The sequence below is a fragment of the Pinus tabuliformis genome, chromosome J (assembly GCF_031772625.1).
Source record: "Pinus tabuliformis cultivar Carrire ecotype Pingquan chromosome J, CPIR1, whole genome shotgun sequence".
Lineage (NCBI taxonomy): Eukaryota > Viridiplantae > Streptophyta > Pinopsida > Pinales > Pinaceae > Pinus > Pinus tabuliformis.
The window spans coordinates 109,830,684-109,848,299 of NC_142295.1; the positions used below are offsets into that span (position 1 = coordinate 109,830,684).

At 37.1% G+C, this 17,616-nt stretch overlaps 1 protein-coding gene across 1 annotated transcript in view; it reads left to right on the forward strand.

Moving 5' to 3' along the window:
- Positions 1–4,065: 4,065 nt before the first annotated feature.
- The window catches only part of LOC149225772 (alpha-mannosidase-like), a 507,303-nt gene continuing 493,752 nt past the window's right edge, over positions 4,066–17,616 (forward strand). The window contains exons 1-4 of the mRNA XM_089377307.1: positions 4,066–4,814; positions 4,952–5,035; positions 10,490–10,578; positions 10,725–10,899. Coding sequence (XP_089233433.1) covers positions 4,602–4,814; positions 4,952–5,035; positions 10,490–10,578; positions 10,725–10,899 — 561 coding nt within the window. The 5' untranslated portion in view covers positions 4,066–4,601. The remainder of the gene's footprint in view (positions 4,815–4,951; positions 5,036–10,489; positions 10,579–10,724; positions 10,900–17,616) is intronic.

Here is a 17,616-nt window from a genome sequence, read left to right on the forward strand (position 1 = left end):
TGCTATCCCTTGATTGGGGTAAGAAGTTGGACATGATGAAGATGTAGTCCTACAAAGCTTACAAAAAAATTAAATCTCTTTATAATTTTTTAATGAGATTATTGAATGTAATACCCAAATTTTAATTTTAAAGATATGTGTTTGAATGTAATACCCAAATTTTAATTTTAAAGATATGTGTGTATTATAATGTATATATAAGTATGGGTGTTATTGTAAATGAATTAAATTTGTAACACTACCTATAAATATTATCTTGATATGAATGAATTGAATAGTAAACATTTAAAAAGGAAATGAATATAAAGGATGTACTCTCATATATCACTGAGTGTTAAGCATTTTGTTTTGTTACCCATTTGAGTGTGCTAGTGGGATGTTATGGCACAATTATCTCTACATTAAATGTGTACTATTGTTGAATTTTGAGTTCTTAATGTTCCTTCACTTGTCTTTATCATTAGGTCGGCATATGGCACAATAATTCATGGTCTTGTTCCCTATAGTTATTGACTTAGAAGACGATTTTAACTATTCCCTTTCTTGTATTTTTCATTAAATGTGGATCATGAGAAAATGACAAGTGAAGGGTTGCCTTACATGACATCCATCACCTAAATATGCTTGAATATTATGTTATGAAAAGATCATGTTGAAAAGTTCTATAATTGTCTTCATGATCTATGAATGTCATCATAACCTCTAAAGGATATTATACTATATAAAAGACATCACCACCTAGAATTGTTTCTGGTTATGATGTTTTGCTACCTTGACCTATGAATGTCATCATAACCTCTAAAGGTTATGATACTATATAAAATACATCACCACCTAGAATTGTTTGTGGTTCTAATGTTTGTCTACCTTCTATTTTTATGTTCACGAAAGATAACAATATATTGTGAAAGATGTGAAGTAGTTGAACAATTAAATTCAATTACCCTATGTTCCAATCCAAGAGGTGAAGCTATCACATCAACCTATGAAATTGATGGCAAAGCCATTGGCATGGATAATTCCTTGCAAAATATTTCAATCATGAAGACACTATGTATGCATAATGAGTGTTTTCACTTTGACCACAATCATTTTTTATAATATAATTAGCTATTTTCTCTTAAAGGATTATAAGTTTAAACTTAGAAAGAGAATATACTATTCAATATATGAGTTGAAAAAATAACAAAAATAGAAGAGAAATTTTCAAAAGATGAAAGCATGAATTAAGTGAAAAGATTTTAAACACATAAGACGAGTTAGGAAACGTGGAAATAAAAGTGTAGAAAAAGAAATGATGAAGAGTTGTATTGTATATACAGTAAATAATTTCAATCTTACTCCTTTAATGATTTTTTTATTTTATTTTTATTTTTAATTTTTAATTTTTTAACTTTTTATTTATTTTTTAAATTAATTTTTAATTATTTAACTATTTTATTTTATTTTATTTTTTATTTTTTTTGGTTATAATTATGTTTATGATCAATTTTTTTTCTCGGAAAAACAAATAGTAGACTCACAAACCATTCAAAGTATCTAACAAACACTAGATTAAAGAAGAGAATGATAACATCAACTTAGGCAAAAAAACATAATGTAAAGCCACCAAAGAGCTTTTTAACAATGGTCAAACTCATGGAAATCAAAACATTATTTAAATAGAGCTTTTGAACAATTACGCAATGTAGAAAAAGCACCTACAAGTTTGTGTATCATGGCTAAATTCAAATTTATGAACTGACCAATTTCAATTCATGTCCAACATATGAAATTTATCTCAAGGACTTGACGTAGTGGCCAAGAGAATTCCTGATTCCTGCAAGGGTCTCCTCGTCCCAAAACTCCTACAGAAAAGAGTACATGTGAATCCATACTAGGGCGGCTGTGAAATTCTCCTTGTTTGGTACAAAACGTTCAGTCCAAAAACGAAGGTAAACCCCCACTGAATTGAAAATATATGGCTCGTTCTTGAACACTCACAATATTTCCTCTAGGTTGACAAAGACAATAATGAAAAAACACTTCATACCTAGTTCTAACTTTGTTTGTCCTTTAGGTTTTCATTTAAGTTGGATCCATTGGGTAATGGCCTTTTCTAATGGCCAAATGCCTGAGAACTTCCCAATAAGGGCATGATCCTATATATATTGAATATAATCCCTGGTGTGGTTAGCATAAACTTCGAATTTTGGTTCAACAACCACCTTCAGTAAGCAGCTTCCAAGTTTGTGTGTCCTTGGTGGGGGAGATGATTGATGGGGTTTTTTATGATTGCCATTAGGGTTTTTTCTCGTGTTGGGATGATTTATGGCATTTGATGTCGAAATTTTGCAAAGCTCCTTCAAAAATGATGATTGTAATAATATATATCTTTATCAAAATCATTTTTATTTTTATTTTTCTTTTAATACTTATTCTTAAGCTTTATGGAAGATGATAATATTATAAAATTAGATTAAAAATTTCTCGAAAGAGTTTAATCTAGTTTAAAAAAATTAAAGATGGAAATATATGTTCTAATACAATGATATGTATTTATCGAAATTATTCCAAAACATTTTAATTTTGTTAAGTCATATCTATAGTATCACTCCAAGCCTATATGAAATTCAATTTAACTGAACCTAGTCCCCATTAAATGTGGGTTCTTTGGCATTCAGAGTATTTTGTTTTGAATTTATGTTGGAACTATGAATTCCATTTATGTTAGGAGAATTTTGTCCATGACACTCAGCCTCTTAGGTTTTGGCTAATTTTAAAACAACATAGATCATCTATGTTCCATTATTGCTAGGTTATGTGAGTCCTAAGATGATTGATACATCTAACTTGTGGCTTGAAGAGCCCCAACCCAGGAGCATCGGAGATAGCACCTGTCTTGGGTCACACCACACACTAGCCCAGGAGCATCGGGGATAGCACCCGTCTTGGGTCACACCACACACCAGCGCTTAACCTGGCTAGAATTTTTCCCACTGAGGTTTGAACACCCTCTCACCCTTTGTTCTACCACACATGGACTTTATACTATGTATTATTATCTTAGTTGTTTAATAAAATAATTTAATGTTATAGTTAAGACTTTTCTTTATTCCAAGGAGTAACATTTGATTTTAATATGAGGTTAAAACTAAAATTTACTTGATAGTACATTTGATTTTAATATCAAGTTAAAACTAAAATTTACACTATAATACATGACTTCACTAGTTGTAATTTTAGCCTTTACCATACTGAATTTTGACTTTCTTTGGATATTATCTTTATTGAAACTTGTTTTTGATACACATTACATTTAATTAATCAAAAACATATTTAATCTTATTAATTAAAACTAAGTAGGAAACATATTAATTACTCAAAACTAAAAAACATATTTTTCTTATAAGCCAGAAACATATTAATTACCAAAAACTAAAAAACATATTGTAAAAGCATGTCCCTAATAAATCATGGTTGGTTTTTTTTTCCTATTCACACCAAAAAAATCCCTAAATATCCATAATGATATATATTCACTAAACCCTATAGTTTTAAGCACACAAGACCAAGCAACAAAGTGCAAAGCCATTATGATACATTCATTAAAAAGTCAACATATCGCTGACATAACTTAAGTATAAGTGGAAAGATAACCATCATTCCTTAACTCACTTAAAAATTAACATATTTTTAACCATAAAAACTCACTAATTATTTTTAATAACATAATTTTCATAATTATTAAAAATATTTTTTATTAAATAATAATAATAAATACATTAATAAAATCACAACAGTAAATAATCACAGCCAGCCACACTCTGTTTAATCACAGCAAGCCACTGTGTTAAAAGTTCAGATTATTGAGAAACATAAAAATGAAATTGATAGCAAAATTTAACATCGACTTTCCCGAAAAATAGATATGGGAAAGTCAACTATATGGTTTTCCCACTTGCCGATCAATCCAAAATCCTCAAATTTCCATCAAAATACCAGATGAATGAAAACTGTGTTACACCCTAATTTCCAAGTAGCAGTCCTCATGGTCTGCAACGCCCCACTAGTAAGTGGGGTAATTGAATTATACATAGCGACAAAATTGATGATGTACATTTGGTTATATGGTTTCTGGACACACTATGTTATGTGTGAACCTATATATAAATTATATTGGCTAACAGAAGGAAATGGATAAGAATATGGCATATAACGAATATGTAAACGTCATTTTACTAATAGAAAGTATGTTGGTTTTTTCCCCAAAGAAAGTGAGGGGTAATTGAATTGCATTTAAATTACAGAAAAGCGGGGTAATTGAATTGCATTTAGATTACAGAAGTAATATGGTAGGTAGATTGAACAAGATCGGGTTTGGTGCTTTATTTTGGATCCGATATCCATATTTAACAGGCATTCTGTGCTTGGAGTCTGGCCACTGCTGACTTTGAAAACAACTTTATCTAAAGCTATCGTTGCCATCTCTGACACTTCCGTTCCATTCTAACCAGATAAGGGATGATTTTCTACACTCCCAAGTCGTTTATAAGGGAACCCAACAAATCCATGCACGACTCGCGAATACAATTAGATCTCATTTGACACCATCATATTACATGGCTCCATCTACTTCGCAATGGTGTTGTCTTGCAATTGGCATCCTCAGCTTTCTGCTCAGTCACTGCCAATCCCTGCCAATCGATTACAATAACACAGGAGGGCCTGTGAAGGGCAAGCTCAATGTTCATTTAGTTCCCCACACCCATGATGATTTAGGGTGGCTCAAGACAGTTGACCAGTACTATGTGGGTTCCAACAGTTCAATTCAGGTAAAGGCGTTCACCCATCCCTGGAACCTGTTGATCGCAATTCATGGAGGAAGGTATTTTGCTTATAATTTATGCAGGAGGAATACTTTTAATTTTTATTGTTATTTTGATTTGGTTTTGTGTTTGCAACTTTGAAGGCGGCTGCAGTTCAGTACATCCTGGATTCAGTTGTGGCTGCATTGCAGGATGATCCAAACAAGAAGTTTATTTATGTAGAATCGGTGAGAAGTTCATTGGACATTGGATTATCTTTTTTCCCCTTCTTCCTTCTTTTAACAAATTGCCAACAATCTAATCTCTGGGGCTTTATGCCCAGTGGATTTGAACTCGGGTCATTCACATGGTGACGCTTTTCTTAACCATTGAACATAATGACATCAAACTTGGTTTACCTGGTACTTTTAAAAAACTAGTGTAAATCCATATTAACTTCAGTTTTTTTTTTAGTTCTTTTAGTTCTTTCATGTGTCAAGAGGAATCAAATCTGTAGAGGTGCAAACTTTTCATTAAGGGTTAGGCTCAAAAAAAGGTTTGCACCTTTTTCTTCAAATTTCACTCTTCAAAATGTTTGCACTTTGAAGGATTTGACCCATCTCCATGCATAATAGATATCAAGTTAAGATGGTAAATGAATTTTTTTACTTAAAAAGACATTGAAACACTTTACTTAAAGTTAAATATTTATTTTTGTTGTTAATATCTCTTTAAATGCCAGATGTCAATTTTGTGTTGAGCATAGAACAAATTACATATCTCCATACAAAATAGTGCACCATTGAAATGTTTTAACCATAATAATTTTTTTACATTCAATTGCTACACAAACACACACAACACACAATTGATGTACACCTAACTATTCATGTTTCCTTGTGAGTTGTGGAATTAGCCTGTGGTCTAAGAATCCCTAACTATTCATGTTTACTTATGAAAATGAATTTTGATATATATTATTTGCTAGCCTGTGGTCTAAGAATCTATGACCCAAGGGCATTAAAGTTATCAAAATCACCTAGGGATCGCACTTGACTTGGGCCACACTAACCTTTAACATGGTTGGATTTTTTTTTTTTTCTCCCAACTACGGTGAGTTTTGAATTTTGACAACCCTATAGAACCAAACCCTTGAAATCCAATTGCCCTAGCAAGATTTGACAAATTTTTAAATAAGTTAAGAAAATGTAATGCCTTCTTCTTCAAAGTAAATATAATATTACTCTCAAATTTAAAGGAGAAAAATAAATTAGCATTTGTAGGTAAAGCAAACTTTAGAGATGTAAATTAGAGGAATTTTGCACTATATTCTCTTATAATATTCAAAACAAGGAGTTCAAAATGCACAACCTCGAATTGTGTAATACTCGTATTCAAATTATAATGATGTAGAGCAATCTTTTCACTATTGTCTCGCTATTATGTCACAATGCACCATCTTTGATTATCTTGTTGAATTGATAGAAAGTTGAAACAAAGTGATTGTATTAATGTGAATTCAAAGTGCATTGATTTATTCATTCATTTAATTTAATATTCTTGTAAACTGTGAAAATTCCTAAGCCCGGAATCCCTACTGCAGCAAACTGATGTTACTTCTCCTACTTGTTAATCCATACAAGTTATTTACTGCATTTAACTGTAAATATCGAAGTAAATACAACAGCAACATTCACTATTTAAAATAATATGTCGAAACAAGAAAACTGAGCATAAGAGAAAAACATCACATAGGACACTGTTATTTTTGGACAAATGTCCCCGGAAAAACCCAATGCGGGAAAACCGGTGCAACAGATCTGAGGGTTTTTATTATTAAGCATAAGTTATTTCTGAATACAAACTTTGGATGCCTTGTTGGCTATCTAGTACAGAGAATATCACTCGGCAGAAGAAATTAGTGAGATTACCTCACTCTACACTGCAAGTCCCGACTAATCTGGCAGCTGAACGAATGAGCCCTGGGCTACCTCTGTGCTGCCCCTACGCAGTCACTGTGTGGGCCTGTGCCATTGCCTTTGAGGCACTACATCACCTCTTTGCTGGATCGATTTGCTCTTAGGAGCTTCGACTTCATCCCTCCTAGCTTAGAACGTCAAACCCCCAACAAAATCTCAGACTTCTGCGTGGAAGGCACTGTGCTGCTCTATATGAGCCCTTCTTGGCTTTGCATCACCCTCACTGGGCACTATGCTGCCTCCTCTGCGTCTTTCTCTGCCTCTCTGTTGTGTATTCTTGGCTCCGGAGAAGATTCTCCAGCCAAAACTATCTCTCCCCTCTCTGCACGATCACCACGAAATCACTGCGCTGCTCTTTGGCTCAACAATTCGATTTCACTGATCAACTCTCTGTGTTTCTTTCAAATGACCTTCAAGCCTCCTTAAATAATCTTCTCGTTGACATTCAACGACCCAGATTAGAAGCTAATCAATGGATAAGATCATTTCTGCTTGATCCTCGTCTTCTTTTAGAAGTTACACCCACAGTTAGATTAATACCCATTAATTATTTTAATTTCCTAAGTTTAGACTTAGGGTCCCATTAAAAATAATTAATTATTTTAATAAAACTGTCTCTGGGTGGAATTTCCCAAAACGTTTTCTGGGTTCTTTGGAATACATGTGCCCAAGCCTCCTTGCAAAATTTGAGACTTAGAGCACATCCAATGCTACCAGAAATCAACACTCCCTCTTAGCGAGGAATGTGCTCTAGCAATGCCTCCCACTGAAGCATCACCCTGACTTCATAACATTGTCCTTTGTGCTGTTGATGGCTGACATGCTGTCCACCAACTATTGCGCTGTTGCTGCAACTGCACTGTTGCTGACCCTGCCACTGTCAACACTGCATATGTACTACAACTCTCTCTAGCGACATATGTGCTGCTGCTAGCATTGCCACTGCTAACACTTCATCTGCACTACAACTGAAAAACATCCCAAATTCTGAACAAGTGTTCAGAATAGATGCATCTTGATGCTGAAGATTTGACTAGTGCTACTGCATTGTGCCTCCCTGCACTGCTGCAACTCTGCACTACGCTGCTCAGACTTGGCGTTCTAGCCACTGCATCTGTTGCTCCAACACTCCTCTGCACCAACTGACACTGGTCCATCCTGCTACTTTTGATCTGGGCTCCCGTAGTAAGGAATTGATCCGAGAGGTGGGCTCCTCAAGGATCCTGCCCATCTGTAGCTCTTTCGAACTACAACTCTACATTAGCCCACCTCCCTCTTGGAGGTATCTCGATTGTCATGGCAAACTCTTCCTCCTCGATTTTCGTGGGTGCAGCCTTCGGATCGTGCTTCTCATCTTTGTCCTTCTTCCTGAGAGGACACTGTGTTGTGTAGTGACCCATTTCACCACACCTGAAGCATTTGATCTTTGAGACGTCCTTCTTCCACCTCCGCTGCTCCTGCTACCCCTTGGATGCAAGGGATGCATTCTCTTCCTCCTCCTTGGGCTTCGACCCACTGCTGCTGCTTCCGTCAAGCTTACACTTGACTAGATCTCTCCTCAGCTCTTCCTGCTTGAGAGCTGCCCACATACTATCCCAGTCTGACAAAGATGCCTTGCCCAGGATGCTCTGGACAAAGACTTTCCACTCTTTTGAGACTGAATTTAGGGCTAGTCTCACCATCTCAGAACCTTGAGGTGTAGACCCCACAGTTGCTAACTCGTCCTGGGTCTCCTAAAGCTTCGTGAGGAACAGATCAATGCGCTCCCCCTTCTGCATCTGTGTAGATCTCAGTTTCTGCTCTAAGTACATCTTCCGCTGCTCAGAAGATCCTTGATACAACGTTGCCAAGGCATCCCACATCTTCTTAGCAGTCCCTGTGCTAGCAATGTGATAGACCACATGATCCTTTACTCCATCAAGGATCATCCTCTCGGTCTTCGCCATTTCTCCCTTGTACTTCTTCAGCGGATTTGGATCTGCAGGCTTAGCCACCACGCTGTCGACATAGGCCTTGAGAAAATGCTCATCTAGAAGGCACGACATTCTTGCCTTCCAGATCACATAGTTGGATGCCCCATCCAACCTGTCCTGATCTCTCAACCCATTGGTTGCCATCTCTGCCACGAAAATGTCGAATTGCTCCTCTCTGTCTCTTACTGCTGCTGCTCGGGCAATAAGAAAATGAACTTCTTGGCGGGAAGTCTACTGAGGAAAAATTCCCTCAAGTCTCTCTTCTTCCTTCTGACGTCTTTTTGCCCAGCTACTGCCTGCAGAAAACTGCGTCAAACCAGGAACCCCTCTCATTCAGACTGTGACTAGGGCATACATAGAACTGCTGTGAGGTCCCTTTTAGATCAGCGTGTAGACCTTTCTTTAACTGCGTTAGGACTATCCTCCTTCTTGATTGCGTTAGGCCTTAAGGTCATCTCCATAGGGAATTTAGGCAGCATCTTAGGATCTCTGGGATTAGGGTATGACATCATTTAGGGCAGCCTACTTAGGTTTCTTATGGCTGTGTAGAAAGGTCCCATTTAGGACAGCATAGAACCTTGTGTAGATCCACCATAAGAGCTGTCCTCCATGTTATCTCCATGTTATGCTTCTACTATATTAGGACAGCGTAGAACCTTCTCTCCCTTGACTGCATCTAGATCTAAGGCATGTCTTCTCCATGACAGCGTAGAGCTAGGGCATCTTCTTCTTAGGGCTATGGAGTCTCTTAGGATCTCTCCTCCCACCAAAACCCAAAGGCAAGTGGAGAGGAAGAGATCACAAGAAGAGTGTAAGTCCAAATGACTAGCAAGCCACCTCTTTTTATACTAAAACATTGAGACAAGTGGAGAGGAAGAGATCACAAGAAGAGTGTGAGTCCAAATGACTAGCAAGCCACCTCTTTTTATACTAAAACATTGAGCACAAGTGGGGGCAATTTGGTTGCTGTCTGATCTTGACGAATTGTCCCATAACGCAAATAAATTCATATCTCCATGAATACATGTCGGAATCGGATGATCTTTAGATCAATCCTACACCTCTCGACGAGAGGAATCCAAGAAAAATATCAGCTACCAAGAATAAGTAGACCCACATGGAGTTTGGCCCTAGTTGCCGATTTTAACAGAAGGGCCTTGGCTGCATGATTGTAGGGAAACATAAGAGCAAGGAAGTCCAGATTTCCTAACATCCAAGGCCATTGGGAAGAAACTCTGGATGGAACACTGGCTGGTCGATGACCCTGGAGATTAGTGCTCTGAATGGGGGAAGCCCAACTCTGGGGTCTCCTAGTGCTGATCCATCTGCTGGACTCGTGGTGTCCACCCTGGGGCCTGGAGTTATGAACTTCTTAGCTCATTTTGTTCTTATAAATAAAAAAAAGTATACTTGAATATATTTATATACTTATTCCAATAGAATTCCATGCTGGGCAGTCCAGGGGAAAGTATAGTGTTTATCATCTCATATAGGTTATGCTTGGCATATATCATGATGAAAGCATAGCTTTATAACATTTACGATCAAAATTGTTTGCTGGACCTTAGAAATACAAATGCCTTTATATGATAAGTTCAGGTTACATGATCTGATTTCTATGTTGTGGGACTTCTGCGATAAGGTTCCATACTGTGACTTGTGACTTGTCTCTCTTTCTCTCTTTAGAAGCTTTTGGATCTGGTGATATTGAAATGGAATCATTCTGAGTGTCTAGTCCTTTCTTGTCCAGGGCTTCTTTGCAAGGTGGTGGAGGGAGCAGAATGAGAAGAAGAAGAAAATTGTTCGGAACCTTGTGGCTTCAGGGCAGTTTGAATTCATGTAATTTGGTTATTTTTTGGAATCTCTGAACTGAGAGAGTTTTGAAGTGCTATATATACATTAAGTTTTATTTAACCATAGTGAGTTTTTTGAATGATTATGGACAGAGTCATTTTACTGCTTTTGTATCTCCTTTTTGTTTTTAGAAATGGTGGTTATGTGATGCACGATGAGGCAACTACCATCTATATGGATATGATAGACCAAACATCTCTGGGGCACAGATTTCTTAAGAAGGAATTTGGCATTGTACCTCGCACTGGGTGGCAGATTGATCCATTTGGGCACTCAGCTGTTCAAGCTTATCTTCTAACTGCTGAGGTCTGTTGATGTTCCTCCCTGTTTCTCATTGTGGTGATTTTCAGTTCTCTGACTCTGCAAATAAAACGTATGAATAGCTACATATCATGATCCTTGTTGGAAACTGTGGATTTGGAATTGATATTTCTCTCTATCTATCTATCTATCTATCTATATGAGATTGCATCTAACATTTCATTACTGAACAATAAAAAACAGCAAAAGTTATTTATATATCATGGAGCCAAAGCATGCATGCGGGTTACCCCTACCTACATAGGCGAGGAGAGCTAGCGTGTTTGCTTTGACTCCAAAAATTGTTGATTTTTCAAGTATAATAGATACTAGCACTTATTTCTGAAACTGATAAATACTTCCAATGATATGGTGATTATCTTTTAGCACTTCCAATTAATCATTAAGTAATTATACTTCAGAAATTCAACCATAAAAAGAAGTAGGACAGTAGAGTTCATAATGAAACAATGATACACAAAGACGACACAAGATTTAACTTGAGAAAAGCCCACTTGGGGGAAAAACTCAGCAACCTTTTCCTTAGAGAAATTTTTCAATTCAACAAGAGATACAACTGAAATTTTCCAGTCAAGATAAAGTCAAATAGACCAGCAAGAGAACCCTGGTCAAACCTGGTCAAACTATCTTCTTAACAAGTCAGAATGCTGTCCAATAGACTCGGCCTGGTCTGCTCAGCTAGGGCCAAATTTCGGCCTTATTCTGCACCCAGGAATGTAATTTTTTCATGAAATTTGGCAACTACTTAGATGAATAACTGAAAACTAAAACTAAAACTACTTTACTTTCACCGAGATATAAAATTTCTTAACAACTTATAAGCAGCGGAATAAAACACAGAGATAAAAACACATCACACAATTTAATACACTTATTTTTCTCAGGAAACCCAAAAGGGAAAAACCTTTCTCCTTGATGTGGTATTTTATTGATCTTGAACAATCTGATTTATTACATGGCAATCTGTCTTCTTGAGAACACCCTTGTTCTCCTGCTGAACTAACCTGATTCACCCTGCAAATCCTCTGACCCAACTCCTATTTTCTTGCGCATTGCCTAGCCCTATTTCCTTGCGCATTGGGCCTCCTAAATCCTAGCACACAATATGCCCTATTTCCTAGCGCAGATTTGCCTCCTATTTTCTCACGCAAATATGTCCTATTCTTTAGCGCACAAGCCCCTCAATCTATGCACACTTGCTCCTCAAGGCTATGCACACCAAAAATAAAGAGATCTCACACAAAATTGTGCATTCGACAATGAATAATCCTTGTGCTTTCGTCCTTCTTTTATAGATTCGATCCATGCTAAATTAGGCAAGTACAAATTTAAAACTTGAGGTTTGATTGACAAGTTAATTGAGTCGAACTGGTTCTCTCTCCAATCATCACTGAAATTATAACTCATCCTTCAATCAATAACTGAAGTCCCAACTCGTCCTAAACTGAACTCGTAACTGCCACTCGATCCTGTATTCAAACTAAAGAAGGCTCCATGTAATTGATCCTCCAACACTACACATGAATTGAAGTCTATCTCATGATTTTGAACCATGCTAAGAGAAAGACAAACTCGTGGTCTTTCTGGCTAAGGCACAAGCCAAAAGACCTTCACTTGCTACAACTTTCAACAAGGAAAACTCAGACCTGCTGCCTAGATATGCCCAGAAACTCGGCCACACATGCGAGGTCAATAAAGAGGTAAAGTCCCCATGTGCGAAGTCAATTTGAGAGAGAAAATGTTGGATTAGTCTTCGTCCTTCTTGTCCTTTTCTCTTTCGCTCAGATAAGAAAATACTATGTCTTGTGTGTGAGATTGAATGGTACCAAGAGGAGGAGGTCGAATGTCATATATATAGACTTCTTGGCAGGCCGAAGGGGTCACAACATGTTGGGTCGACTTGATCATGTGGAGGGCCGACTTGACCTTCTTGGAGCCAAAATATTCAAATTTAAAAATTCAAAATTTCCTCTTTTGAAACTGAGATGAAGAACATGTCTTGAATATATTATTACATATATTTGGAGGGCTAAAATAGTAATTATGAAGACCAACCATAGCTACAAAATTCAACACTCCCTCTTAGCTGGGGAGGTATTCATAATGACTATCTAAATGTTCTCTTGTTGAAAAAATTTCTCTAGGAAAAGGTTGAATGAGCTAGCTATTTTGATGTATTTATCCATTACCTGTGGAAAGCATCAACATCATGCTCAACAAGTCGTCACTTGGAGAAATTCACCTATTATCCAAGTCATCACTTGTAACCTAGTCAACACCTTTGACCTATGGTGAAACCCTGGGCTATTACCATTCTTGCGTGTTGATTGAATGGTAACTCTCCTGCCTGATGCTATAAGGCACTCACTCAACCCACTAGCCAAGCAACCCTTGGCAATATGGTCAGGTAATCCTTGACTGGGGAGCACTATGGGCCTTGATTATGGGCCATTTTCCCTAGCCACATTACATGGCCCTTGGTCAATAACCTTGCCCTGGTCAATACCCTTGACCTTAGGGAGAATGTTTGCCCCTTGATGCTACAACATCAACACTCCCTTCGACCGAGGGAAGCATTCTCAACTAATCTAAGCTTGTCCTTGAAGTATACAAACTTCACTGTGGGACAAAGGCTTTGTGAGAATGTCAACATCCTGCTCATCTGTAGAAAACATTGGAGCCTTACTACTCCCTTTTGTACCACATTCCAGATTTGGTGGTACCATGATCTTGATGTACTTGGACTTGTAATCATGGTCGTCTCCTGCACCTGATCAAACAATCTTGCGAGTAGCTACCGAAGCCACACTGCTTCACAACTTGCCAAACTAGTTGCAATATACTTGTCTTCTGTAGTCCTGAGTGAGACAAATGTCTTCTTTCTACCCAAGCAAAATCCAAACTGAATCATTATCTTGATGTGCTTTCTTGTTTTCAACACTCTTTTCCCATTCAAAATCTGTATATCTTTGCAGTTGTTGTTCCCAATTCACATCCAACAGTACCATGTTGGAGCCTCAACACATGTTGTGCCATGGCTGCTTTCTGGTCACCCTAACTGGGTGCTCCTTCTGTCACAAAACCAGATCCTTGTTATTTTTTGGTAGTAGCGAACAAGTGTTCTAGTCTCTATGGTATCTAAGAGGCTAAGGAACACAGGATCTCCAAAATGCAGAAAATGTTTCGCTAGAAAAGCCTTAGAGACACCTCAATTAGATTAATTAGCCGATAATCAAATATTTCCTAAGCTTAACTTAGGAAAAGTGGTTAATAAAATCAGATTAATTGAGGGAGGTCGATTTTGATCTAGAGACTTCCAAAAAAGTTAATTGATGATCATAGCTATCGATTGAGATGTGATTGTGGCCATTAGTTGCCCAACAGAAGATCATAAGAGTAGGGTCGATGGGGTTTGGAGAATACATCTAGTGAGTTCAAGCAGTTCGACTTACCAATTGTAGTGATTCAATAAGGGCACATTTGAAGCTAGGGAGACATCATCAACGAGGTATTCAACAAAGATTTGAGAGGACATTTTTCGGAGAAAAATTCCACATTGATTTCTGGTTTCTAGAGGCAGGAAGAGATCGCTTCAGTTTGCAAAGTAGGAGGCCGATGTAGCAGTGCGAATTAGCTAGTTTATCCAGTGTGATTTGTTGGAGAGACCATGTTTCAATTGCTAGTTGCCGAAACTTTTTCTTGAAGGCAGAGTGAGTGGGTCTAGTATCTGTTGGAGGTAGAACTACTTACAGGGAAGCATTCCTAGAGGCTGTACGAATTTCACAGTATCAGTAGTGCGCATTCCGGCTAGGAAGTGCGAATAGGCTAAGGAAGTGTGAATTGGTTGGGAGAGGCTGGATCCAATTGCAGAGGGAGACAGAGAGTCTCCAGTTATTTTTGATAGTGGAGATCAACATTTTCTGGACATTTGCCATTCTATGGTAACTAGTTGTAGTTTCTCAAATTGCTGAACATGATAATAAAACCCTCATTTGGTGCATTGTTTTTCCCTTCAGGGTTTTTCTAGGGACAATGGTCCAAAAAAAACGGTGTCAAAATAATTGATTTGTGTGTGCATTATTTTCTCAGTCCCAGTGTTTTATTTTCTGCAACATGTTTTATTTGTGAAGAATTGTAGTGGGATTTTATCGATATTTGTTGTTAATAATTAATAGAAGACAAATAAACTGCATAAGTTGGGAGATAAATTTCCAATTGCTGCAATTTGTGGAAATTTCACAATCCTACTATGGCAATCCTGGTTGCTCCCTTTGCTACCGCTGCACCCTCTGTCACATGGATCCTTCTGCTCTTCAAGGCACTGAGGTACTTCTGACAACTAGAGCAATTGTTTCCTTATCTCCTTCTTTCTGGGAGAATCCTTGCTTTGTACTTCTCTATGTTGTCATCAACCAAATGCTTGATCTTGTAAATTCTCTTTTAAGTCATCACTGAATTTCCACAGATCTCGGCGCATTGACATCCTTCAAACTTGCAAGCCTGCTGACTCCCTCTGAACTAGGAGCTCTTCCGATTATGATGATAGTACAACTTCTTCCTCTGGAGCACAAATCATTAATACTGGGAGAATCCTCTTGCCACAAACTTTGCTTTGTTCTTCCCAATGCTTTGATCTGTTGCCAAATCCTTGGCAACCTTTACGATGTACCTACAACCCTCATTAAGAGGTCACAGAAGAAACGATTATGACCCAACAAAAGAAACAAAGACAAGAGGCTAACTAATAGTAAAGCAATACTAATTAAGGAAGAGAGATATAAAATACTTATCTTTTGAGGATTATTTGTCAACTCCCTCTTGCTCCTTGCCTACTTGCAGAATTGTTAACTTCTTCTTGCTCCTAGCCTACTTGCAGAAATCACTAAAATCTGTTTGCAATTTTATCCACCTAGAAAAACATATTCTCGTCCCTATCGCTAGCTACTAATGCTTTTGTAGTGTCATTCTTGGATTTCTTCTAATGTGGATGTTCATTGTCATCACTATCAGTTGCTTTTCCCTTTCTTTTCTTATCATCCTTCCTTTCAGTACATTGATTTTTATAATGACCAAACTTGTAGCAACAAAAACATTCAATATCCTTCTTTTCTTGAGGAGTTTGTCTTCTACCTGCATTCCTTTGAAACTAGGTTGTAAACTCTTGAGAGTCACCATCTTGAGGTCTTGTAATCTTCCCCTTTGAGACAAGTCTAGATTCTTCTTGAGTACATGAGGTCCATAATTCCTTAAAACTTGGAATTTCCTTTCTGCCACAAATACTAGATACAAACGAGTCCCATGAGTCAGACGCACCATTAATTGTTTTAGTCACAAGTTTTGAATCAAGAATAACTTCATCAGTGGTTTGGAGTTGATCTCTCAATTGAAATATCCTCATAAAATATGAAGCCACAAAATCAACCTTTGTCATTTTAATGTCACAAAGGTCATTCTTCAAACTCATTTTTTGACTGATATTATTAATGGTATATAATCCAACTAGGGCATCATACATCTTCTTTGATGGATCCAATCTTGAAACATATGGAATTAGATGATCTCTGTTGGATTCCACAATAATCCTCATGGCTATGATTTCATTCTTGTTGTATATCTTTTTCCCTTCATCATCTTGTGGTACACTAACCTTGCCCCTTACATGATCCAACACATCATTTTTTGCAAGAATAAGATCAATCCTTTTTTTCCATGTCGTGAAATTTGTAGCACCTTCCAACTTGTTTTCTATCTTAGTATAGGAACCCATGGTCATAAATCTGATCCAAAAATTAGATTTGCAGAAGCAAATGATTTCAAAAGTGATCTCAATGTCCTCTTCCCTTCACCAAAGCTCTTATACCATGTTGATTTTGTTGATTTCAGGTAGCATCGGATGTGCTCTAAGTCTCAAATTTTGCAGGGAGGCTTGGGCACTTGTATTCCAAAGAACCCAGAAAGCATTTTGGGAAATTCCACCTGGAGATAGTTTTATTAAAATAATTAACTATTTTTAATGGGAACCTAAGTCTAAACTTAGGAAAATAAAAAAATTAATGGGTATTAATTGATAAAATGGATGATCAACATAATTAATGACTAGTGCTTTGTCCTAACTGGGCTGAATGGAGTCTTCTGCAACAAAGTTCAATGAGAGCGACCTTGTTGGAGTAAGGGGGGATGACTAGGGCATCCACTTCTAAAACCCTAGTGATTTTTCTTGGGTGGGGAGAATTTAAATTTAAGGAATGCACATTTGGAGTTTCCTTAAAGGTTTCAAGGAGAAAATTTTTATGTGTTACAAAGTAGAAATATTTCAACATAGATCTAGCATTTAATCAACGATACACAATAAAAGCCCTATTACACAAATATAATATAACGAATTTGAGAAAGATCTTTGTTTTCCATATAAAAGAATTCCAGTGGTATTTGTACGAGTTATACTATACTTTCTTCTTTCCAACACTATCTGTTAATTCAATAAGGAGTTTCTATGTCTCGTTATCAGGTACCTTGTTTAAAAATATGTACATTGGATACTACGTTTGGAAATCTTTCGATTGAGACAAGTGGGTGATAAAGTAGTTGAATGGCATGGTAATAAAGGTATTATTTCAATAGGTTTGCCCAGAAAAGAAATGCCCTATTTGCAGAATGGAATACCAGTTGATATGGTATTGAATCCTTTAGGGGTACCTTCAT